This window comes from Uloborus diversus, chromosome 4 (genome assembly GCF_026930045.1).
Source record: "Uloborus diversus isolate 005 chromosome 4, Udiv.v.3.1, whole genome shotgun sequence".
NCBI classification, from domain to species: Eukaryota; Metazoa; Arthropoda; class Arachnida; order Araneae; family Uloboridae; genus Uloborus; species Uloborus diversus.
In genome coordinates, this window is record NC_072734.1 from 114,475,325 (window position 1) to 114,502,262 (window position 26,938).

General features: G+C 33.4%; 1 protein-coding gene across 2 annotated transcripts in view; it reads left to right on the forward strand.

The window, feature by feature from the left end:
- LOC129220143 (tRNA-dihydrouridine(16/17) synthase [NAD(P)(+)]-like) overlaps positions 1–23,414 on the forward strand; it is a 43,860-nt gene extending 20,446 nt beyond the window's left edge. For both annotated transcript variants that reach the window (XM_054854495.1, XM_054854496.1), the window contains 6 exons: positions 3,817–3,961; positions 6,848–6,950; positions 8,065–8,153; positions 11,177–11,378; positions 21,587–21,662; positions 23,204–23,414. In XM_054854495.1, the coding sequence (XP_054710470.1) occupies positions 3,817–3,961; positions 6,848–6,950; positions 8,065–8,153; positions 11,177–11,378; positions 21,587–21,662; positions 23,204–23,298 (710 nt within the window). In that variant the 3' untranslated portion in view covers positions 23,299–23,414. The remainder of the gene's footprint in view (positions 1–3,816; positions 3,962–6,847; positions 6,951–8,064; positions 8,154–11,176; positions 11,379–21,586; positions 21,663–23,203) is intronic.
- The last annotated feature ends 3,524 nt before the right edge of the window (positions 23,415–26,938 follow it).

The window sequence follows — 26,938 nt, forward strand, 5'->3', positions numbered from 1 at the left end:
ATGGATATTAGAGTTCCACACACAAAATTTTGCATAAGAATCGAAATAACTATTCGATAGTTGCCAGCTTTTAAAAGTATTAATGTGTAATTGTATTTTTCAAAATTTGGTGCTCTATATTTAGTGAAGTGCATAAACATAAATGAAGAGCATAAAAGATTATGAGTGATACTAATCACTAATGTAGAAAATGAGCTCTATACTGAATGAATAGTGACATAACCATGAGCATAGCAACATTTTTTCATAAATATTACTAATTATTGCATTTATATTACTAATTATATCGTTCGTTGCCAGAATTGGTAACTGCACATTGTACAGTATACTCCCGATTATCCGTGCTAATAACCGGGCGGCGTAGCACGGATAATTGAAAAACACGGATAATCCGAAAAATCATTTAAGGAATATGCAGGGTAACTATTTAAGGGGAAATTAGAAAAAACTATGTATATACTCACACAAACCAGGAACTTTTCTTCGAAATGTATTGCTTAAAAAAAATCGGTAATACATTTTTGTTTTCTTTGTTTGTTTAAATTGTTGCGTATGTCCGTACGAATTTTTCTTACTGGAATTTATTTCTCCGTAATCGTAACTTCCTTCACTCATGTAATCCAATAAATGTTCCACAGATTGTAGAGCAGTAGAATGTGAAATTGTATTTTCTTCATATTCTTCATCTTCGTTTTCGGTATCATCACTTGCGTTTGATTCAGTAACAAGTTCAATGATATTTTCGTCAGTTAGGCATTGAAATCCTGATTCACATTCGTCGCTTTTAAACCACTCTTCGACATTTTCTGCGTCAACTGATTTGAAACCTTCGATTTCTTTAACTTCCTCAATCATGTTATCGATATTATCAATAACATCATCGAAGCTTTAGAAAAATGTGATTCTGAAATGATGCCCTGTTAATCCGCAAACCGGATAATCCGCACACGGATAATCGGGAGTATACTGTACTTTTAACTATTACTTTGATTTAAAATTAACAGTAAATAAAATAATCAAAAGAAAATGTTAAATAATTAAGCTTGAAAGTCAAAATAGATTTAATGTAGAAACAAAATATGCTATTAAATACCAAAGAAATTTATCTATCACCTGTAAATTTATGTAAGATAGTTTAATTATTAGAAGTAACTTTTTGTGTATCATTCATTTAAAAAAAAAAAAAAAAGCTATATTAAAAAAAATGAGTGATGTTTCTTATGTATTTAATAATGGCATTCATCTTCATTGATGAGATTAGTTTAAAGAAAAGAAAATGTATCTGCACAACAACACAACATAGACTAAGAAGAAATTGAAGCTGGAAGTTGCACCGATGTACCCTAATCTTCTCACTAAAGAGCTTGGGATACATTTTGATTCAAAACATTGCATAACAGTTCCTCAATTGGTAGTTAATTTAAAACTAGATATTGTTGCAAGTTTTTGAAGCACGTATTTGAAATTGCATAAAAACGTGAATTAAAATGCAAACCAATCCGCTAGCTAATTTATTTGGTTCCTTTGCAAGATTGGTTATATTCATTCTTGCGAAGTGACCACATTTTCATAACCCCGAAGCGACCACATTATCATACATTTCTCACCTATGTATCCCATAACTACGACTTCAATTTTTTTCATAGACATGCCCCCTCTATTTAAATTTATTTACTCTATTTCATAACAAAAATATTTATGCATATGTAAATATTTGTCATGTGCCTTTGATGTGGTTAATGGTTGATCTTAGAATGTGTTGTGTTTAAAAAAAGAATATGTGCAACTTTTGTCGAAAAGAGGTTCATAATCTCATATAATTAAAAACTGAGTGCATCTATGCATTTACCTATCTATGTATCTATGTCCAAGTTCTCCCAAACGCGAATGAACTGACCATTGAACTGTATCGATAGTTTCGTAATTTTACCCTCTTTATGTTTGGCCATATAACATGATCCTCCGATAATAATTGGTGGAGATGTCAATTAAAACGATTATGATATTTAGATTTCAACATAAAATTCTTATTTTTCAAAGGCTTTCCTCCTTTCAAATTATCATTCAGTGCTTCATCTCATTTATTTTTGTAAAAATGCTTTTATTAAAATTTGAAGCATGAAGAAAATCATTGAGACAAAAGATCTGTTGCCATTTTTTTCTTTAATTTGAACAAGTAAATTTCTGGCTTTTGTTTTAAAGACTTTTCCTGTAATCGGGGGATTTACAATGTTTACTTTTTCTTTATTTTTCAGAAATCTGCTGCAAAATTTTACTGATTTTTTTTGAAAGTTCAAGCTTGATTGTTGATCATGCGTCACTTGACATAACTTTTATTTTCGAGTTAGACCTCGCAAAGCCGGGCGACACAGCTAGTAATATTTTAAAGACTCAAACATCTGTATGAAATAACCAATCTTCGCAGTTATATTTCATCATTTACATGATCATAAAATAATTTTTTATAATTTGTCGCATGTTATTTTCAATAATTAATTGGTTTCCAAGACAAGACAAGTATGACATATACAGGAGTCTGTTCAGGGTTTTTCATAGGGTCCTGTTTTTGCCACTTAATTTTTTTTTTCTTCAACTAACCAGATTATTAGAATTTTTGATGCATTCAATGTTAGCTAGGCTTTTTTTTTTTAAAGAAAAAAATGTATTTTTTTAGCTACAAATTGTTCATTCTCATTTCTCCTGTGATGACTTTCTTCAGCTAATGACATCACACGCTTTGTGCGCTTTTCCTTGATGTAGATTTATCGGTAAAAGTAGATTTTGAATTTGCTTATTGCTGCTTGATTAATAAGTAATTTTGTGAGAGATATGATTTTGTCAAGCAGAATTTTGTGAAGTTCTCAGTTTGATTTATAAGAATATTGTAAAGGATCCGTTTTGATTGATTGAAGTTTGGACTAGGGAAGCAGCAGGAGAAGAGAAAGGCCACAGCTATCTTAAGCTGTGATGGTCACTAGAAGCTTCTCCAGTGTGAGAAAAACATAATAGCAAAGAGCCCCTTGAAATGGAACAAACAACTTTAAAGTGGATAAAAGAGCTAGGAAGCATTTTTCCACTTTTGAAAGGTGAGGCTTAGCTTAGCCGTCAAAGTCGAATCAAATTGTGGGCAAAAGTGAAGTCTAGAGATAATTACATGAACCCTTTTTTTAGTCACTTGATAATTAACTTCGTAAAAAGGAGCAGTATTAAAAATGTTTTTCAAAAGTTAAGCAATTCCTTATTGGAAAATATTTTGAAATTGAAAAAAAAAAGTGAAGTATTTTTAAAAAAAAATAATTTTAGTTTTATCCACCAATAATTCAAGTTTACATTGGTAAATCTAATTATAAACATCAAAGCTGTTAATTTCTTTATTATATTTGTAATTTTATTATTATAAACTAATGTTTAATTATGAATTTTTAAACTATTCCGGTTATGACGTCGCTAAGGCTATGTGGATACTTTGTTGACAGTCCCAAAGCTGGTGTGATAACGAGGTTCTGCTGTATATTGTGTCACTAATAATCATGAAATGTTCTATTATAATGTAAAATAAAAAAACAAGGAGCCAATTTGTCAGCGATGCAAATATTATTTTTCTATTTTTGCCAAGGTAGAAAGTAAAGAAGTTTCCAAGCCTATAACGGAAAAGTCAAAAAATAAATAAGTTTTGAGGTTTATAAAAAACTTGATTAGCTCCTTTTTCTTTAAAAAATTGCTTTAAAAATTCAAAATTTTATGAGTACTTAAAAAAAATATCTTAAAAACTTGTACTTTTATTCTCTACAAATATAACTGTCTTTTTTTTTTCAGAGGGAAGTCTTCATAATCCAGCTTTATTCCATGGTATAAATCCTACAGTTTGGGATGTTTCTTTAGAATATTTAGAACTTGTAGAAAAATATCCCTGTCCTATGTCATATGTTCGAGGGCATATGTTTAAGCTATGCCATCATTGGTAAAGTGAAAGTTTTTCTATTTTGATTATTTTCCTTTTGTATTGTTCAAGATATTGAGTAAAATTTTATTAAAACTTCAATGCATAATGCACTAGCTAGTGTAGTTAGAATTTTCTTCTAGGAAGGGAGCAGGGTGTTGGTGGTTGGCTCATTGCAGTCCTTACAAATAAACAATAAAAGTTTTATGTTTATTACCTTACTAGGGCTGGAAATTTGGATTAACAGCTAATAACTCTGGGTTTTAGCCCAAACTCCTTATTTCTGCAGTCATGGCATTATGCATAAAAGTTTTCTGTTGTTAATAATAAGCAATTTCAATAAAGAACCGTTTATACATTTCTCTTTTATGCATTTTTATCAATTAGTCGTTTTTTAAATTGGTCCCTACAGTTCAATACACATTAACCTATACCTATTATACATTTTTTCGTTTGTACGCTTTTTTCATACAGTCCCTTCAAAAACATATAAACGGTGCTTCACTGTACATTGTAAACATTATTTCAAAAAGTTGATTTGCTTTGTTTTAGAGATTTTTAACTTTTAGCATTTATCTATATTCTTAAGGAAAAAAATGGGTATATACTCAACGTTTCTTGTCATAATATGCAATTCTTGAATGGAGGATTTTAGGAAAAGCGGGTTTCAAGTCATATAGTGAATAATGGGCTTTGAGAATATTTTTTGTGCTAAATCTATTTATATATTAGCTATCTTTAAATTATATTCAGTCTTTGAAATTCATGTTTATAATAATATTTGAATCGATTATTTCATAAAAACATTAGTGTAATGGATTTCCGTAGGACTTATGGCCCTTTCTGGAATAATCAATTCATTTTTTGCATACATACTACAAAACTTTGAATAGAAATATGAAGCTGCATGATAGACTGCACAATTTAATATGCTGGGCTTCCCCTGGACCACTAACTTTGTTAGTCAGGCTTGCCTTTCTTCCATCAAAACTTGAATGACACAGAGTGCCTGCCAATGCTTTATTGTTTTGGGCAGCTGCTCCTGTTCTCTTCCAAGGTCACCTACCACCTCCATTTGACTTTTGGCCTCTGACCGCATGTGTTACAACCAACTTGTTTCAATGATTGTAATAATGAGTGGAGATTTATAAGTAGAGTTTGTAATGATAAGGGAGATTTATTATTAGAGTTTGAGACACTTGCAATGTGTTTAGCTTGAAAGATGTACTTTGTTTCCAGAGCACTGAGGCATACACATCTACTTTTAATTTAATCAGTTTCTGTCAAATGTCTATTACTTTTTACACCATGTAACATGATGTTTATTTCCAGTGTTTTTCATTATAATTGACCTTCACATATGAGACAGTGAGAAGCAAAGGGATGTAAGTGGACATTTTTAATTTTGGAGTAAAACACGTTTAAAGGTAACGCCCTAGGTAGAATTTCATTGAATTTTTTTTTCTAAATCATGCTATAAAGCAGCACCTACCAGGGCTACTAGTACTATCTCTTGCCCCAAGACAGAGGAGAGGTTCACCTTCCATTTGTACTGGTTATCTCCTAATTTTTAATTTTGCCACTTACATCTCTTTGCTTCTTACTGCCTCATGTGTATTTAAATAAGATTTCAATGGATTAAATATAACAATTCAGTTAAAAGTAATTTTTTTAAAAACAAAATATTAAAAGGTTGAAAAATAATTAAATTACTAAAAAGTACAGTCAAACCTCGTTATCACGTACTCAGATTTCACGACAGTCCGGATGTCCCGTCACTTTTTCAAAGTTCCGAACCTATGTTATATAATTTTAATGGATTTTACGACAGTTTTTTTTCGTGCAACTCCGGTTACGATGACGCTTCAAGCTGCGCAGACTGGATCAAATATTTCTTTGCAATTGAGAAATTTTCAGTAAAATAATGAAGACATCTGGAAATGTTTGTTGTAAGAACTTCGGACTCTGACAAGAGATTTGACCAGGCATGACGCCTCAAAAATGGTGGGGAGCGAGTAGATAAGTTCTAAAAGGTTCAGGTTTCAGACTTTGACAAGAGAGACAATAGAAAGGAATTCAAAGCTGGTGAATTGCAATACTGGACGAGGGGAACAACACAAGAAGAGAAAGACCATAGCTACGTTAAGCTGTAGGTGGTTACAACAAGCTTCTCCCATGAAAGAGATAAGGGGCTCCTCATTAGATTGAAAAGGGACACACAACTCTTAAAGTGGATAAAAGGATTATAAAGGGTTTTTTCACCTTTGAAAGGTGGGGCTTAGCTATCAAAATCTAATCAAATTACAGACAAAAGTGAAGAGTTTTGAATTGATTTCTTTCTTGCTGGTAATTTCGTGGAAGAAGTAGTGTAACAAATGTTATTCAAAAATTTATCAAATATTTTATTGGAAAGTATTGTAGAATTGAAAAAAAAAATAAAATAAAAATAAAAAAAATAAAAAATAAATGTAGGGTTTTTTTTTTTGAATATTTTTTGTTATATTCACCAATAATTCAAATTAACATTAGTTAAATCTAATTAAAAACATAAACAGTATTAATTTCTTCATTAAATCTAATTTTATGGTTTAACTAATGTTTAATTATGAATTAAAAAAAAAAATATTCTGGTTATGATGTTGCTGCAGGTATGATGACACTTGGTTGACAGTCCCAAAGATGTTGTGGTAACGTGGTTCGACTGTACTTCATATTTTTAAAATTTTGAAATAACCATAACAACAATGCTGCTCTTTTTAAGGCATACCTTTACTTGGTCCCTTTAAGTTCTGAAGTAATTTGCTATGCAAACAAAGTAAGAGTAGTAATTATGATATTTTTATGTTGTTTTTATAGTACCTATCAAGTAGTAAAAATCAAGTTAGATATTTTATGTTTTAATTTTAGTCTTGTTCTTGATGAAAATAAAGAAGTTCGCCAAAAATTTGCTGTTGCCAATAGTGTTCTTGAATTTAAATCTGCTATAATGGAATTGAAAAATAAATATGAAGTAAGTTTTTGAAATAACTTGTTCAATTATTTATTACTATTATTTCAAATTGTGACAATACTGATAAAACCTCCCTACAACCATTTGTTTAAAAATGTTAAATCATTTTGTGTACGAGGGGGGACCCGAAAATAACCGGATTTTTGTTCTAAAATATTTATATATTAGTTTATTTACAAAATGTCTTCAGTCTCATTCGAAGTGTTCACTCTTAGATGCAATACACTTGTTAATCCTTTTTCTACTGTTAGAGGTTCCCCTAGAACTCTTGAACTTTGACCATGTTCAGTGCTCGTTGCGAAGCAGTTTTTACAGCCTCTGCATCATCAAAATGCTTCACTTTCAGAATTTTTTTAATCCTCGGGAACAGAAAAAGACCACAGGGGGCTAGGTCTGGTGAATATGGGGGGGGAGGGAGGGGGTCGAAGAACGACTGGCCACCCCTGAGAGGCCCAGTAGCAGTTAATAGTGAAGGCTGTGTGTACGGGAGCATTATCATGGTGAAGGAACCATTCTTCCGATCGCCCGTGCGAGCTCCAACTCACTCTTGTTTCTTCTAAAGTTTCGTCAGTTGTAAAACGACGACTCCCATTGATTTTTTGGCGGAATTTTTCAATGTTTTCATCGTTTTGAGACGTTGAAGAGTGCTCAGAGCGAGCATGATCTTCAACATTCATACTGTTACCTTTAAAGGGCCCAAAAAGCTTGAAAACTTGTGTACGGCTCATAGCATCGTTCTTGAAAGCTTGGTGAAGCATTAGTAAGCTATTCTGTTGCCAACATTTTAAGCAGGAAGCAAAATTTCAAGCTTACAGTTTGTTCTTTTAAATCTGTCATAATGAGTTCGAAGGCGGAAGGCAACAACACCAGAGAAAACCTACACTACAATCAGACATTATCAACTACACTGACGCCACTTGCACAGCTGGTTTGTAAAGGTCTCTACTTGAGCCATCTAGCTGGAGAACACTCTACTACATCTAGGATTGGCATTGCACCTTAGTCCGGTTTCTTTTGGGTCCCTCGTATATGTTTAAATTGAATATGCAATTCTATTTATTAATATACTAATTAATTTAGTCAATTAATTGCTAAATTCTTTGCGCACATTTAGAAAACAGTTCTGGAAGATTGTGTTCTTAATAATGTAGAAAAAGTACATCAATGTCCTCCTTGGGTATGTCAACCTTATGTACGACCTCCGTAAGTTTTGATTAACCATTTTCAGTTTTATTACATAGTATTGCATTTATACTACTATTAATACCATTGTATAATTTGTTAGACGCATGAATTACTAAGTCATCAAGAAAAAGCCATTAAAATTCATATGCAGTTGAACACTGTTACTATAATATAAATTAATATGACCATGGTTAATACAAAATCACGGCTAAAATGAAAATTTTGTTAATTAAGTTTGGTTTGCTACTTAATTGCATAAAAAATGTCGCATATATTAAGCTAATTTCAATGAAAGTTTCGGTTAGGATGAGCAAAACTTCTGACCTTGCAGCAGAAAAATTCCCAATTGAATACTATAAAATCTTTTTTCAGCTATTTTGTGCCATTGCAGAAAGCATATTATATTGTGAAGCATATGTTGAATCTTTTGGTGTAGAAAATAAAGCTCACACATCTGCTCATGTTTAGGTCAGTCTGCTAGGCATAAATAATGTCTATCTTTTCCTTTGTGTATTAACACCTGACCTCCCATATCCCTCTTTTTACTTCCTTTTACAAAAAAGGAAGTATTGTATTCGCAAAAAATTTTTCATTCAAAAATCGACCTTAATTTCCATTTTGCTCACCCCCGGATGAATGTTGAGATTATTTTTCGACTCGACCACATGTGGATAAGTGTCTAAGAACGTACAGACCCGCAAAATATCTGTTTTGAGGACTCCTGAGTTAATTGCAACGAGCTTTCTTCGTGAGACAACGAGCTTTCTTTTTCTATCGTGACATCTGTATACATGTATGTGCGTAAGTACGTATGTGTCGCATAACTCAAGAACAGTATGTCCTATAAAGTTGAAATTTGATACGTAGACTTCTAGTGGGGTGTAGTTGTGCACCTCCCCTTTTGGTTGCATTCGGTTGTTTCTAAAGGGGTCTTTTGCCCCTTTTTGGGGGAAATCATTGTTAATTTTGATGTAAACTCAGGTGGTGTTATAATTTGGTGGACACTTAGCAATATATCGCCTGTCTTTTGGTCACCAACTTGGCGATAAATTTGACGATTTTTTTTATTTTTAAAATCTGGTTTCAATTTGGCCACTGTTGGTGATATTTAGAAAGTAAACTATAGAATCACATTGAAATTGCCAATAATGAGAAAATAACATTAAATTAGAGTAAAAGGACGTCATGTGATGCACACATCAGCTCGTTTGAATGGGTTTTTCGGGTATGGCTAGTACTAGTTCATGCAATGAAAATGACCTTCCCACCAGTTACTCAGCAAATGTGGTTTTAGAGGTAAAAAAATCCCCAGAAGTCTCGGTTTTAACATCACTTCCCATCTTGATACATTAGTTTATTCGCATTGTAAAGACTGTTTTGATTAAAAAGAAAGCCATTCCAAAAGGTAATAATGGCTGTGCTAGTACGTCACACTATTTTAGGCCCGTCAGCTTAGTTTTCCCCCTAGAACATCAATAAAGCACTTTATTGAGTGTTGTTAACCAGTTTTGCTTTTTCTTTTTCTTGCAACAAAACATCGTGGCAACCGTACCTTTCTTAAATTTGGTGTTGCTTTTTTTTGGTGATCTTGTAAAAAATCATGATGGGGGATCATGAAAAGTTGATCATAAAATGAGTTGCTGCATAGTATAATAAACATAACCCACGCATGGCAAAAAATACACATAGGAATTTTCTCTTTCCCATTTTACTTACTCACTATTATTACAAATTATGGCTTATACGAACAAATTTGGGAATTTTTAGCTTTTTGTATTTATCGTGTTCAACTGTATTTATGTATAAAATATAAAACCTGGAGCATTGGCTGCATTCATGTATGCACTCAAGTATACAATTGTACTCCTTTTAGGAGGAGGGGGAGAGGAAGTGTAGAACCATACGTCTTTCTTATATGAGCCACATTAGAGACCATGAATGAAGAAACTTGTATAAAATACACATTTATTGAAGTAATATACCCAAATATAATTCAAATTTAAAAGGAAATTTAACATTCATAAATAAAATAAGTAAATTAATCAGCTATTAAGGACTGAAACTTACAAATTTTTAAAGTAAAGCCACCAAATTCAAAACTCTTGTAAAGTGAGTTAAAGGAGTTTTGCAAGTTTCCCCCTGGTCATACTTTGATTTCTTCCTCGTGAGAATAGTTATCTGCAGTTTCATGTTATCATTTTCAAAAATGCTGCTCTTGTAGAGCTCTGTTACATTGAATCTTACATAATTCACGCAAACCCACTTGGATACTTCAGCTTGAGTCCCTCTTTGCATTTTTCTGGTTTTGACCGCATTACAATGGGCAGTTCAGCTAGTAGGGTAATGTGAAGCAAAGTGTAGTAGTTAAGATGACATACTTTTTTCAAAATGAACAAACTGCCATTTTGATCTGAAAATTACTGAATATAAGGAAAGAACAGTTCATTTCATAAAAAAACTGGCATTGAAATATTTTGGCGCAGAGTGAGAAAACTATGTTTTAAGTATATTAGAGTACATATTTTTTAAATTGATTCTAAAAAATGTTTTTCATTAAATGAATGTATAAATAAATGAATGTATGAATAAATAACCAAATAATGAAGCAACAATCAAATAAAAGAATATATTATTAGATGAGAATAATAGATAAGTGAATAAATGCAAAAATAAGTGAAGGACAGAATAAGTATGAGTGAATTATTAACTGAAGGAATGAAATGAACTATTTCACTTTGCCCCGCACATTTAAGATTCAAATTGCTCCGACAGTAACTATACATTGCAGGTCCTCTTTTGTAATACATAGTAAGAGCTCTGTGAAAGTGTATCGTAAATATTGTTTTTTTCCCTTTCTTTTGAATGATGCAGGAAAAATGTCCTTCTATAGGCTTTGATTATTGCTGTTTAGAATTTTAAAAATTGAGCTCTTATTCTTTCATGCAGTGTATGTAGCTGTACATTTTTTTATAGTTAAAAATATTGTCCTTTGTTCAATTCTTGTGTTTGCTTATTTTTCATTAATCAATTTTTATGTATAGACCTGTTGACTCAATGGATAAAATCAAAATGCTCAAGTCGGAAGAGTCTTCTGAAGCAACATCTGTGATCATCCAAAAGCGTCCTCTGCAGGATTGTTCAATATCTAAGAAGAAACAAAAAAAGCTACTTAAAAATCCTGATAAACAGTTTGGTGAAAAGAAAAAAATATTTGAAATGTGTTCAATCTGCTCAAATCCAAAAGTAATTATTAGACAAGTTTTCTAATTATTTATTAACAAAACCTGGAAACAATTTCATGTTTTTTCTGTAATTAGGAAGGTAATTGAATTGTTAATGTGAATATTTTTACTCCTTATGTATTGAGTTCGGTTATGTTTGGACAACTTGTCCTTCACTCAGGTCCTTCAAATGTCAGGTTTATAACTGCCTGCTCTTGCCTGTTGAACAGTGAGGAAAGGAAACAATTGACTGGATGATGATAATAATAATAATAATAAAATCCTTTTTGTTACTGCTAGAAAAAATCAAGAAAAATCTTTGTCTTGTTTTATAGTGTTAACTAGCAAAAATATCTGGCGTTGCCTGGGTCAGTAATAACTGTGAGAAACAATCGCTACTTTTATTCGTTTTCTGTTTTACCTGAAAGAACTCAAAATACACCACTTTAACTTGATTGAAAATCAAGCTTCTTCCTTACCCATAAAAGTAAAATAGCAATAAGTATAAAGAACGAAATAATATTCAGTTAGAAACGAAAGCATGACATTTAAGCATATAAAAATGTGAAGAATTTCCAAAATATGAACTAACAAAAACAAAGATCACTAAAAAAAACCTGCGCTTCATTTAATTGAGTAGTACACACATAAATAAAAAATCTCTCTACTATGTTTCCCTAAGTGTGCAAAAAGTAGAGTTTCCAAACATTTAAATGATTTTAAATTCATGTTTGCTCTGGAGAAGCCTTGATTCAAAATTTTCATTATGATTACTATTGATATTGCTGTTGTAAGGCAACAAATTTTTGTAACAATGGGTTTTATATTTAATCGTTTGGTGGGGAAATTACTTGAAATTTAGTTTTCCATCATAACTTTTTTAAACGAAATGAATTATAGCCTATATTTCTTCCTGAGAATGTAGCTATCTGGTGAAAAAAAATGGTTAAAATTGGTTCAGTAGTTTTGAAGTTTACCCTGGACATACATACAGATGTATCCATTTATCTATATAGATATATTACAATTAATAAAGGGTTGAGTGTAGCCATTTGTTTATTGTATACTAATGTGGAGCAAAACGCATAGGATTTTTTTTTTTTAAATTGACTTTTGGCGCAGAGTGAGAAAACTATGTTTTAAGTATATTAGAGTATATATTTCTTTTTTTACCGAAATGCATTTCTATCTTCCAGTGACCCAAGTGCCATAAAAATAGTTAATGGATACTTTTATGAAAATTTAAAGAAAAGAATTCTTCTGAATTTATTTTTGTTGTGGGGTGGTAAAGTTGTGTTTTAGGTGTATCAGTATGCATTCCCCCCCCCCCCCACTGAGATACATTTATATCTTTCAGTGCCCCAAGAACTTCACCTACACTGGTGTGCAAAAATTAAGGACGAAGTCGAAAAATTAACATATCAGCTGAACGAAGAGGCAGAGCGCACAGAAAGACCAATCAGGAGATTAAGTAAGGTGATGTACGGTAGCACATGCGCAGATATGCAGGCAGACGTAATGGGGGAGTGTCTGAGTAGTATAAAGCATGTTGTCGGTGTAAGATCAGTATTTCTGGCAAAGAGATTGCACGCCGTATAGCAGTTAAAATCACACCGAGTTGCTGCCTCAGAGAGAAATGGCGAATAAATCAATCTGTTAGATGATATCTGGATGCTTTTACCCCATGCAGAAACTTCACGAAGCAGTAAATAGTGGGAGAGCATTAGTTTTTAAATTATTTAATTTGAACTTATATATATGATATGATTACATCATTGATAAGAGTAACAAACATTTTCCGCCTCAGCGGCCAAGAACAACACCTGCCTCATCTCAGAGGAAAAACCAACTGACCCCGGAGGGTCAAAGTTCAGTCGCGAGGGATCGCAAGGGATGTGGCAGCGCCCTCTAAGTGAACGCGTACAAACATCCTCTCCCGCGATGAACTACAGTTCATAAAATTAATATTCCATGCTTCTCACCTATTTTTTTTTTTTTAATGTAATGCACAATTTTACATTACTCACATAAAGGTACTTCCCTCTTTTTTTTTCAACTTCTAAATTTAAACTTTGCATATCAAACTTGATAAATTTCAACAATTTAAAACTAAATTATGAGAAATCATACACATCAAATGAAATGTCAAAATTCCAACTCAGCAGACAATTATTAACATTATAATAACACACATTACCTCTAGACTAAACATATGAAAATCTTAATCATTAACTTTGACATAAAACATTGCGAATAGAATGAGAACAAAATGATAAACAATTCTAAAAGCATACATGAAAAAACAAACTAAATAAAACATTTAAAAAGGATACAATAATAGTGACAGTTCTTCCCTCTTTTTTTTTAGTCCGATGTGGGTAAGACAGCAAGTTTGGAGATTGGTCTCTTAAGTTCACCTAAAGCTGTTTTAACTTTCACTACCCGCACTAATTCATCCGATCCTGGGAACAAATCAACAATCCTACCCAAACGCCACTTTAATGGTGGTGTGTTATCTTCCTTAATTATAACTAAATCATTAATTTTCAAGTTTGGTTGAGCTCTAGTCCATTTTGAACGTCCTTGCAACTGGCAAAGATGGTCCTTATGCCAACGTTTCCAGAAACTTTGAAAAAGTTGCTGCGTTAACTTCCACCTGTTTGTATAACTCAGTCTCTCGTCAGTAGTGTCAGGTTCCGGAATGGCAGTCAGGAGAGCTCCAATAATAAAATGGCCTGGCGTTAAAGGACTAAGATCATTGGGATTGCTCGTAATTGCAACGATCGGTCTTGAATTTAGACATGATTCAATTTGAGTTATAAGAGTAAGGAATTCTTCCTGTGTTAGCACTTGTGCACCAACAGTTCTTTTCAAGTGAGCTTTCATTTGTTTTACTCCGGCCTCCCAGAGGCCTCCAAAATGAGGAGCGGACGGAGGGTTGAATTTCCATTGTATTGCTTCTTCTGTAAGATATTTATTTACGTTTTCATTCAATGAAATTTTTTTGTGAAATTCCCTTAACTCCTTTTCCGCCTTTATAAAGTTGGTTCCTCTATCCGAAAAAATCTCTTGCGGCTTTCCACGGCGAGCGGCAAATCTTTTTAGTGATGCCAGAAATGCTTCCGAAGTAAGATCACTTACAGTTTCCAAGTGGATGGCCTTAGTTGAGAAACAAAAAAATAAACAAACGTATGTCTTTAACGGTCGAATTCCCCTTCCTTTTCTAAACTTGGTCATAAAAGGTCCCGCGAAATCTACTCCAGTTCTTGCAAAAACTCTAGCTGGGGTTACACGAGCAGAGGGAAGGTCGGCCATAATTTGTGTTGCAGTACTGGAGCGATTCTTAAAGCATTTAATGCACTTCCAAATTATTCTCCGAACAGCTTCTCTGCAATTGATTATCCAAAACCTTTGTCTGATTGCTGAAACAGTCAGTGATATACTACCATGAAGGTGATTTTCATGAAAGCTCTTGACAATTAAATCTGTGATACTATGTTTTCTGGGAAGAATAATTTGATGTTTTTGCTCCTCGGAAATACTTGCATGTCTAAGCCTTCCCCCGACTCGTAAGATTCCATCATTATCAAGAAATGGGTTCAGCGATAAAATTTTACTGTGCGAATTAAGCTGCCTTCGCCCTTTTAGACATTTAATTTCCTCTTCAAAACTTTTTTCTTGAACTATCTTTGTAATTATTTTAGTTGCATTCTCCAATTCATGGATTGACAAAAATCCACTCAATCTTGACGAAGGCGACCGGGTGTTATGTGCAAATCTAAGACAATATGCCACGACTCGTTTCAATTTTGTCCAGGATGAAAATTTGCTTAGTAGGCCGAATTCGGGTTGCTGATGCACCACATTTACAACTACCTTTCGTTGCTCTTTGAGTATATCATCTGTCATTGCTTCTGATATTTTCTCTGGTTCGGTTAAGTTTAAATTCACCTCTCGCATCCATTTTGGTCCATGAAACTAAAATTGGTTATTCTGAAGCTGTGCAGCCTTGCATCCACGCGACACCAAATCAGCTGGATTTTCTTCACCTTTGCAGAACCCCCACTGGGAAGGCGCAACAACATCCTGTATTTCACGCACCCTATTAGCAACGAAAGGTTTCCAGTTATTTGCGGAGCCCTTAATCCAATGTAGAACTATTTGCAAATCACTAAAGCAAAATATATTTCTATCTGGAACTCCGAATACTCCCTTCAAATATTTTACTATTCTCGACGATAGAATTGCACCCATAAGCTCCTAACGTGGCAAAGTTATCCTTTTTAGAGGAGATACACGACTCTTCGATAATATGAGGGAGGTTGATCCAGATTCCGGATCCCTAAAATAGGACACTGCTCCATATCCTCTGAGACTTGCTTCGCAAAATACGAAAATTTGAAGATCTTCAAAATTTGTAATTTTATCCATTACGGGATATAACCGCGGAATATTCACCGCTAACAAGTCTTCAATTTCTGAGCACCATTGATTGAATTTATTTTCTAAATCAAAGGGCAATTTCTCATCCCAATCAATTCCAAGTTCCCATAACTCTTGCATCAAAATTTTAATACGAATTACGAAAGGGGAAATAAAACCGGCTGGATCATATACCTTTGCCGCCATTTGTAATACGCTTCTTTTTGTTGTCCTTAAGTTCTGTATTGAGTCTAAAAGTGGTTTACCGTCGATTTGCAAATTATCTTGATTCGTGTCCCAACATACTCCTAAAACCTTTAAAGAACTATTTACATTTTCATCCTCATTAAATGCTCCATGTTTTTCTCATAAATTTTTCAAACTAGAAGAATTTGTCTTAAATTTCCTAAGTTTCATTCCAGCATCCTTTAATATTTCAACTGCAGTACTAGATAATGAAAAGGCTTGATCATCACTGTCGGCTCCATAAAATAGATCATCTACGTACAATGAAGTGTTTAACATATTAAAAACTTCCGCGTACTTTTCCTTGTATTTCTCAATGTGATTTTAAGAGTGGCTGAAGGAATAAATGAACTCGATGTGACGCCAAATGTCACACGTGAAATGCGCAAGAGCTCATAACTATTTTCGCCGTCCAAACTGTCAAACCAAAAAAATCGAAGAAAATCTCTATCCTCCTCAGAAATTACAATTTGATGGAATGCCTTTTCTATATCTGCGCTGAAAGCAATCTTGTGAATGCGAAACCGCAAAATTAAATCTAGAATGTTCGGATTTAAATTAGGCCCTGATATCAAACAGTCATTCAATGATTTATGATCTTTATCTTTCGATGATGCATCAAACACGATTCTTATTTTAGTTGTTTCTTTGTCCGATCTTATTACCAGCCTGTGAGGCATGTAATAACTATGTCCATTTTCTTTATATTTACAAGGTTCAACAATCCCGTTTTTAATTTGTTCCGTGATTATATTTTTATATTCACTAAGCAAGGTTTCGTCTCTTTTCAATTTATTTTTTAACCCCCAAAAACGCCTTCTACGGAGAAATTATCTTTTAGATCAATTTTGTCCATTTTCCACTGAAGTTTCGTGACGTATCTTCCCTTCGAATATTTCAGAGATTCTCTAAATGACTCTATAATTTCCGAATCACTTATGGACAATTTTTCATTTTCGTCTATTATGCCGATCGACTCTAACTTCCAAAACGATTGCAAGTCAAAATCGGGTTTTTCTTCCGTACTAACATGAAGAGCATTGTGTTGGGTTTGAGTGGAACAACCGTCAACTTGTCCCACCACAGTTAAACCGAATATCGTTGGACACACAAAAAGGCTTTCGCTGATCTTCATCACCCCCGGCAATTGCAGCTTCCAAAAATAGTTGGCGCCAAGCAGCACATTCACGTGTTTGAGAGAGGGATCCGTAGAATCTGACAGGGACCAGCCTCGGCTGGTCATAAATCCAGTGACGTCTTCTACCTCAAGCGGCGACAAAACAGACGTCCCTGATATGACATCAGTTCCTAGAACTTCCACCGTAATGCTCTGCTGGGGGTTCGCGTTGTTGACTAACTTCATTCTAAAGACATCGCATATTTCTTCGCTACCTAAACTATTTCCGAAAGAATAGATTTTTAGCTTTTCCTTCCGAATGGAGGGTAATTTTAGCTCATCCACAAAACGTTTAGTAATAAAACTTTTTTCACTTCCGCAATCAAGTAAAATGCGTGTTAGTTTTGATCGAAAACTTGACGTAGCATTAACTATACATGTTTGTAGCAGAACTCTTTTCCGAGAAGCATTACACTGTGAAGTAGACACAAGGGTTTGATTTTCCGAAGTATTTACTAACACAGGGTTTATTGTTGTGCTGCAGAACAATTTGTCATGGTCAGTACTTTCACAAATTTCACAGGGCTGTGTTCTTCGAGCGGCACGGCGAAGCTATGTGCGAATTTCTAAAGCATTTGAAGCATCGAGATTCTTTCCTTATCTTACGCCTTTTCTGTTCATCCGTAAAATTCAAGCAATGTGAAGTCGGATGGCTATCAGAGTTGCAAAAAATACAAAAGATTTTTACTGCAGCGTTAAACGACGAAATATTTTTTGTTCTACTGTTTCTATTTTTATAAGTATTGTACTGAGGGTTCGTGATTTCCCTCATTTTAATATTTTCTTCTCCTTTGATCAACTTGGCGGTTTCCCGACACTCGACTTCATTTTTGATAAAATCTATTAATTCTGTAACTTCAAAATTTTCCTTAGAGGCTCGCTTCCTGTGGAATTCTAGAGTCAAATCCTCGGGCAATAATTTCAGTACAATAGGGTTCAATAGGTGGCCATAACTGCCACTCGCAACATTTAAAGAATCTAAATTTCTAATATTGATTAGTAACTGATCGTAAAGATTTCGGAGCCCTAGGATGTTTGAGGAACTTCTGACTGGCTCCAAATTCAAAAGTTTGTTCATGTGGCTGTTAATTATTAAGTCTTTTCTACCATAACGGTCTTTCAATATATTTATGCAAGCATCGTAATTGCTTTCATTCAAGGCAAACCCGGAAACACAATTGAATGCAGGGCCAGACAAAAGAGTCTTCAAGTAGCTGAACTTTTCTAATTTGTTTAACGTTGGATTCAAATGTATAGCGCTTTCATAAACGTTGAAAAATTCCAGCCACAAACATGTGTCACCATTAAACTTTTCTATGTTTAATTTCGGTAATTTTATATTTGTATGAGTAGTCGCGTTCAAACTAACACTACTCGCAGAGGTACTTTCATTTACAGAATTTACATTATTTCTATGTCTACGAATGCAGTTCTTAATTTTAAATTTATACGAAAGAATTCTATCGTTATATTCCTCACATGATATGAGTTCCTCCTCATAGTCCTTCTCCACAACAATTAGAGCATCAATTTCTGCGTCTAGATCTTTAAGAGTGTTACCTTTGTCTTCCAGTAACTGGTAAAGCTCATTCAACTGGTCAATTTCATTCAAATTGGGATCTTGTTTAATTAAAGGATCTACCTTTGATATAATGCGTGAGACTCCAGCTCTAACTGAAGCACGTTTTTTTTATATTTTTTCTAAATTATTCATTTTGATCAGAAATTGATACTTTTCATGCAGATAACTTGAAATCTCTCACCTGCACTCTTTTTAGCATTCGTTACTTAAATCCTGTATCCGGGTAATCGGCACCATGCAGAAACTTCACGAAGCAGTAAATAGTGAGAGAGCATTAGTTTTTAAGTTATTTAATTTGAACTTAGATATATGATATGATTACATCATTGATAAGAGTAACAAACATTTTCCGCCTCAGCGGCCAAGAACAACACCTTCCTCATCTCAGAGGAAAAACCAACTGACCCCGGAGGGTCAAAGTTCAGTCGCGAGGGATCGCAAGGGATGTGGCAGCGCCCTCTAAGCGAACGCGTACAAACACCCGAGGTCAAATCATTGGGAAGTTGGAGGAAGGCCGCAGTGTGACAAGTGTGGCTTCAGAGTTCGGAATCGCTCACAGCATCGTTTCACGACTTTGGAGACAATTTCAAACTACAGGAACAGCTATCCGGGGGTTCAGTAGTGGTCGTACACGAGGAACCACACCCGCAGATGATCGGTATATTGTCTTACAGGCCAGAAGAAACAGGCAGACAGCGGGAGAAATCGCTAGACACAGGCGACTGGACGATCAATATCGCGTTTTACCATGGCCAGAAGACTGCACGGTGGTGGTCTGTTTGCACGACGCCCTATGCGGTGTGTACTTCTAATGCTTGCCCATCAGAGAAGGCGTTCTCTGTGGTGCCGGGAACACCGGAATTGGAGAGACAATGAATGGGGACGAGTACTCTTTACAGATGAGAGCAGATTCAGTCTGAGTAGCAATTATCGCATACTCATCTGGAGAGAGCCGGGAAGCCGCAATCATCCCTCGAACATCATTGAGGTCGCGGTGTTCTCGTTTGGGGAGGCATCATGCTTGGTAGTCGTACAGACCTTCACATCTTCGACGCAGGTTCAGTCAACGGGACCCGTTATTGTAACGAGATTCTTCTTCCATATGTGCGTCTTTTTAGAAGCACTATGGGTCCGCAGTTCCTTTTCATGGACGACAATGCACCATGTCATCGCACAGTAGCTGCCGAACAGCTCTTAGAGAGTGAGGATATTGAGCGTATGGATTGGCCGGCACGATCTCCGGATCTCAATCCCATCGAGCATGTATGGGATTTTCTAGGCAGACGCTTGGCAGCTCGTACCTTACCACCAGTAACGATTCGGGAGCTTCGATTGGCGCTGCAAGACGAATGGGCAGCAATGCCTCAACAACTCATTGACACCTTCATTCTCCACATGGGCAGACGCTGTGAAACCTGCCTAGCAGTCGGGGGAGATCATGTCCCCTACTAAAGACCGGATCTTTCTTGCTGGACGCCCATCACAGGGATGTTTCGGCCTTCAGTCGCATTGCGCTGCATGCTACTTTTTCAATAAAGCTTCTTTTTATCCCTCTGATTTCTCTTTTAGTAAGTGTTGCTTACATTACACATGTCCTTACATATTGGGGATCTTACGGTATTAAATGTGTTGATTTGGAAAGCTTTTGTACAAAGTTATATTGAAAAAAACCGTCTCGTCCTTAATTTTTGCACACCAGTGTATAGTTAAAAATTTAGTTTTATAAAAGTTTGAAATAACTTTTTTTTTTATAAACGTAAAAATTAAGGTGAACCTACAAAACTATTATTTTTTTTCTCATTAGGATGATATTCTTAATTAAACAAAAAAATTGTTTTATCAGTTTTTCTTTAAAACTTAAAAAAATATTTTTTTTTTGTTATTTTGTGATTGATATAGATCAAAAGGTGCATTTTAAGCTGCCAGGAATTAAGTGTATGGAAAATATACCAATTTCGTTAATTGATTAAAAAAAAAAAACGTATGAGTAACTTATTACTTTAACATTACCTAACATTACATGTAACTTTGACATTACACAAATATATACACTTATTTATGTAATGTCAAATGTAAAACAACATTATAACTTTTTGGGAAACAAAGGAAAAGCTGGATGTATCCAAATGAGCTCTGCAATAAAGTGGTACTGTAGTATTGCTTTGCAACAGCATCAGACTACTGTTTTCAATTGAAAGTTCTTTTACATGCAAACCTTCACCCTCTTCAAAACTAATATGATCTTCAACAACTGCTGTTAAACTGTTAATTTTATTTACAATAACTTGGAGAAATTCCAATTTCAAATATATTAGTACATGAAACATAAAAGTTTTCAGTTTTCATAAACTTTCACTTAATGGCCCAAAATCAATTATTTTTCTGAGGTAATTATTTCACAACTACTAAAGGATTTTAATATTTGGAGTGCTTTTCATGGTTTAAAGAGTAAAATTTAACTGAAAAGCAAGCTTATAATAACTTTCCTAAAACTTTTATTAACTGTTACATATGCAAAGTATTTTATGACTTAAGAGCTTAATGTTGAAATCTTAATCAGAAATTTTCAATGTTTAGGAAATCTTTGTTTTATAAAGCTAGGACTTTGGTAGATGTTTCTTGAAATAGTCTGTGGTCTCCTGAAATGAAATAGGTTGATTTTAAAGTTATGTGTAATATTTGGATTTTCCATAAAAATATTTTACTATCCATTTTTTTCTATTTTTCTTCTTCTGTAGAGCATATTTATATTTTTTATGCAATTTCATTCACTGAATTCAGTACCATATTTTTTTTTCATTAGGGAACCAAATGTGAATTTCAGCTTTGTAAAGCTTGTTGTAGGGAGAAATCTTACAATGAAATTTTAGATTGTACAGGTAAGTTCTGCAATGTGCCTGTTTAATTGATTGAATTTAATCCACTTAAATTCAAGATTTGACTTTACTTATTCCAAACTAGTTTTTTTAGGCAGCATGTTAAGCATGTTAAGTTGTGCCTATAAAATGAATGAATTTTATTTTCATGAAAAGCTTATGAATTTTTTTCTATGCCAGGGGACGTAAAATCGAGATATTCACTGTATTTCAATGGTGTCAAACGCATTATCCATGAATCAGACAGTGACCCATGAGTGCATTTTACATGACCTTGTGTTGACTTATACAAATTAATTTTAATTATAACTAGCTGCATTGCTCGGCTTTGCATGGTGTACCTCGAAGATAAAAGTTATCTCAAGTGATGCATGCTCAACAATCAGGCTTCAATTAGAAAAAAAAAAAATGTAAAATTTTCTGAAAATGCCGTTCCATTAGGCTTAAAAATGCTTATGACTCACTGTTCTTCTGGTGACTTTACAGCCTTGGCTTTTGAAATTCGAAGGTGGGGGGTATTTTTCGCGGGCTTTCAAATGGTGCTAAAATTAAACTGGTCATATAATTTCGGGTAGAAAGAGCAATTTAATGCCATTTTTTGGGCCATAAAAATAAAATTTGAATGGTTCAGTTCTTTTTAGGTGTTTGAAAATCCCCTTACATTCCTTCTCAAGTACCCAAGTACCTCCCTGCCAAATTTGGTCGAAATCCAATAAAAACTGGATTTGTAGAGGGAACATACATACACGCATACACACATATATATTCTATGTTTTATTTATATACATAAAACCAAAAACACACATTTGGAAATATTTTAAAATTAAGTTAAAATATAATATATAGCTGAGATGTTGAAAGTAAAAACAAATGAAAATAAATAAATAATTAAAAATCAATTTAAAAAACGGTATCAACTAAAATAACAATGAAAAAATGCTTTGTTCTAAAATTTGATTAGAATGAAAAGACATTAAATGAAATGCAAATGGTCAAGAAAAACTTTTCTGGTCAATTTGTGCATTTTTTTGCATTGTTTTTTCATTTTAATCAAGGGTGAATTGTTAAGTTTAATAAATTTTCAGTATTTCCAAAATATTGGTTTGCTTCCCCTTCCTCCATGGCATCACTGACTTAGTAATCAACTGACTAGATTACTCACAAAATATGACACACTTCTATAAAAGGTTCGCGGCATTGCTGGTGTATTTGCTGTAGGGACTAGAGATCCAGTTCATCCAAATGATTTTCAGGCTATGAAAGTAGCTTGAAATTTTTTTTTATAACCACAAAAGGGAAGCAGAAAGATTGTATTGCTAACAATTACAAATTAAAATTAATATTATGACTTATGTAATAACTGCTTTAAAAATGACACATAATATATTCATTAAATAAATTTTTCAAAGAAAGCTTGATAACGTTTCTCTGTGCTTATTAGAAACTATAAAAATGCTGAATTTGAAATATCAAGCACAAAAATTTAATTGTCATTCTAATTGATATGTATTTTATTTTTGGTGCATAAATATTTACTTTTTTAGGTCACCGATTTCTTTTTAAAACCAAGAAGCTAAAGGCATCTGAAGTTGTAGAAGACCTCGTTTTTAATGAAGACATCATTATTGAAACTCATTAAAAATAAAAACTATTTTATTATTAAAATTAAATTATTTTTAAAACAGATTTATTTATGGATACTGAGAATAGTTGTATACTGTGCATAGATAAATATATTGTAAAAAAACTGGCAAGTTGCCCAGTACTATATTTAATAAATTATTTTATATGGAAATTTATTTCTTTTTATATTCTTTTGAGTGAACATTTTTGAGTTGTTGACCCTCAAAAAATTTTGCCACAGAAGAATGATGATCTTTGAACTATATTAAGTATTTAAAAACTGGTAAAATCCACAGGAGGTGAAAGGAGGGTAGTAGGGGGAGGGAGTACGGTTGAAAGCTCACTTATTTAAGTTATATTTTGAAGAATTTTAGTCCGCTGTATTTAAATGTCTAATAAATTTCTAGTTCTGTGATCAGTCTTGAAACTTTTGAATCATATCCTGTATATGTCGGATGTGCAGAAAAATCAATATAAAATAGAAACAATATATTTTAAATATTAACATTGCTTCAGAGTGATTCATAGAATAAAAAAAAAACTGTTTCATAATAGGGTCATTCCATAGAAATGTCAACCTCATCCTCAGAATTTTTCCCCCACAAAGCGTTAATTGTGACCTATCATTTCATTCAGCATACTTTGTAGTACATAAATCCAGTAGCAGATTGCAAAAATTTCATTCGGTGTATTTCTTCTGGCTCTAAACGTGCGAGGTTGTAGAAAAGGCTTAGTATGTGCTAAAAACATGCATCTACGTTTTCTTGTCTAATGTAAAAAATGTTGCAAATTTTTAAAAGAACTATGTTTGTTTTAAATAATTAGATGTTGGCCCAATAAAATTGACTGTTCTTTTTGCATACATTATAAGATAAGTATTTTAATTAATTTGGTTATTTCACTGAAAATATTTACGTTACGTTAGTCATGAAAATGTACTATTTTCTGCATAAAAACTAAACCAGATGATTCAACCAAACAGCACTTTTTATTTTCTTATATCTGTGTCATATCTAATTAAAAAGTGCAAAATATTTATTTTAGTATCAGTAGATATAAAATAATTAGTGTGACTAACGTAACATTTGAGCTGTGACTAATGTAACAGTTTGCATGTGACTAACGTAACATTTTAAAAATGACTGCTAATATTTAAAACTTATTTAATTTAACGTATATTTTCATGAATAATTTTGAATATGTAGGCATTCTGTATTGATTAAAAAATATAAAGGGTGAAAAATACCAGTAATATTACATTGTAGACTTTCTGTTTACTTAGAAAAATCCTTTTCTAAAGGTCTTTATAAAGATACTTCCAATTTAAAGAATTATTAAAAAAGAAAAGAAGGTGAGTAAAGCAAAATGAGTACTCTGCTGAATGAGCATTCAACACAAGAATCCAAGCTTAAGAATTAAGGTAATAGAAATACAGTTTTAACAAAGGATAACGTCTCTATTTTTTAGAAAATACATCTCCACCCATTATTAAAAATGAAGTAATGGCTGCTCGTTGGAAAACATTTGAAGATGTTACATCATGATACAAGACAAAAAGTGCTGCGGCCATATATTTCAGAAAATGCAAAAATGATTATTTAGAAATTCAAACATTTGCGGTGATATCTGGAATTAAAATGCATTCTCCAAAAACGTTTGAATATTTTTTTTCAATATCACATTTTAATTCAAAAGCATGCGCAACACTATTCGTTCGATGAATCGGTAAACCTTAAAAAATAATATGCCATTGAAAAGTACTACGGAGTTTCTTATAACGATAACTATTATATCGGCAGAATACTAGAATTCAAAGAAAGTATCAACTTGCATAAAGTTAATTTTTTAAAAGAGAGCTATTTACGATTTAATAACCCAAGAATGATGTCATTCAGTTTGTAAAAGCAGTTTTTTTTTATTTATTTTTTCTTCGCACATTCAAATTGAGTTAATTAAACTGAATTCTTCCATTCAATTTCTTACACAAATATAGAAAAAAAAAAGTAAAGAAAGAACCATAATGCAACACAAAGAAGGTTCCTAAAAAGTGTAAAAGTAATATCATAGCAAGATATTAATTATAAAAAGTTTTTATATGCATTCATTGCTTGTTATTCGATGGTTACGTTAGTCACGTTACGTTAGTCACACACAGTTTTTCGTAAAAGTACCATTAGGGGCCCAAAAAGATTCATCTGTAAACAAATCTGTAGTACATTTTAAAAAATAGATTGTTTACCTCTTACAAATATATCGGCCAATTTTAAGTGCCTGCGTTAGTTTCAGAAAAATTTGCATCGTAACATAAGCATTGTTTCTCAGGGTTGCAAAAATGTTACGTTAGTCACGATGCCTTTTTTGGTGAAAAAAACACCTGTCAGCGCTTATTTTTCTTCAAAATCTTGGTAGAAATGAAAAATAGTGACCTTGTACATTTTAAATCTGCATATTAAACCAAAACACATTTATTTTTACTCCCGGTGTAAGTGAAAAGAGTTTGAAAATCAGCTGCGAATGTTACGTTAGTCACTATGGAATGACCCAATACTAAATTTTTCATTGAATGTAAGAGAAAGATATTAAAAAATTAATATGCTGGTGGGCAATTGCTAAGGAGATTCCAATGGGCTATGTAGCGCATAAAAAAAGTAAGCGTAATTCCATGCCAAGTGAAATAAAATAGTGCCAGAACTGTAGAACATTGCAATGATGGTAATTTATTGTCCTTTGAAATCCAGAAGGCATTAAAAAGTGTTCAAAGGATGAAACGGTCATTTTGGGCTGAATACGTAAAAGTGAATTAAATGTAATTACCACCCCCAGGCATTCTGGCGTAAGATTAAGTATGGGATATGGATACCATGGAGAGTGATGCGAGCTTCCACACATCATGTGATGCTTTACACAACATTATCCAGCAGCTGCTGGGGTAATTTATCCCATTCTTCCGTCAGTCACGGATAAGGGTGTCCTCAGGGTTGGATTAGCCATAGAGCTGAAGTAGCGAATGGTACGGGGCCCCGCCCCATGCCAAAAAAAGTTTTCATAGAAAAAATAAATCCATTTAAATAAAGTTGTTTCTTCCCTTTCTCGCCTTTTCTCTCTATTTTCGGATACAGCTTTTCTCAGCAAAAATAAATTTCCAGATGAATTTAAAATCATTATTTGTTTTTTTGGAGAAGAGCACAGACTCGTAACGTTACAGGATTAAACGATCTTGACCATTTCCATCAGCTCTGGGTGAGAAGAGGCTTCTTGTGCCTTTTGGAGATGGAAAGAACCATCAAAATAACAAAGATTGAAAACAAGTTAGAGTCACACTCCTCTAACTTAAGCATGTGTTCTTTTGCCCTTTGCCAGATAGGTCTGCCGAAACCACTCTTGAAAGAATTGACCTTTTGGTGTGGGCTTAGGGCTTTGACTTTATTGTCATTCTAAAGTCTAATTTTTTTCTTGATTATTTTTGTAGTCCAAATTACCCCTTATAAGGCCTCAAAATGCAGAATTTTACATGTATTTCTCAAAAAAATTCCCTCGGACCCCCTGACATTGGAAGTCTATGCATCAATCGCCCGACACCCATCTCTCCCCAAGATTAGTAAAAACAAAACAAAAAAAAAAAAAAAAAAAAGAGGGAAAGGGGGGGGGGGTATAAA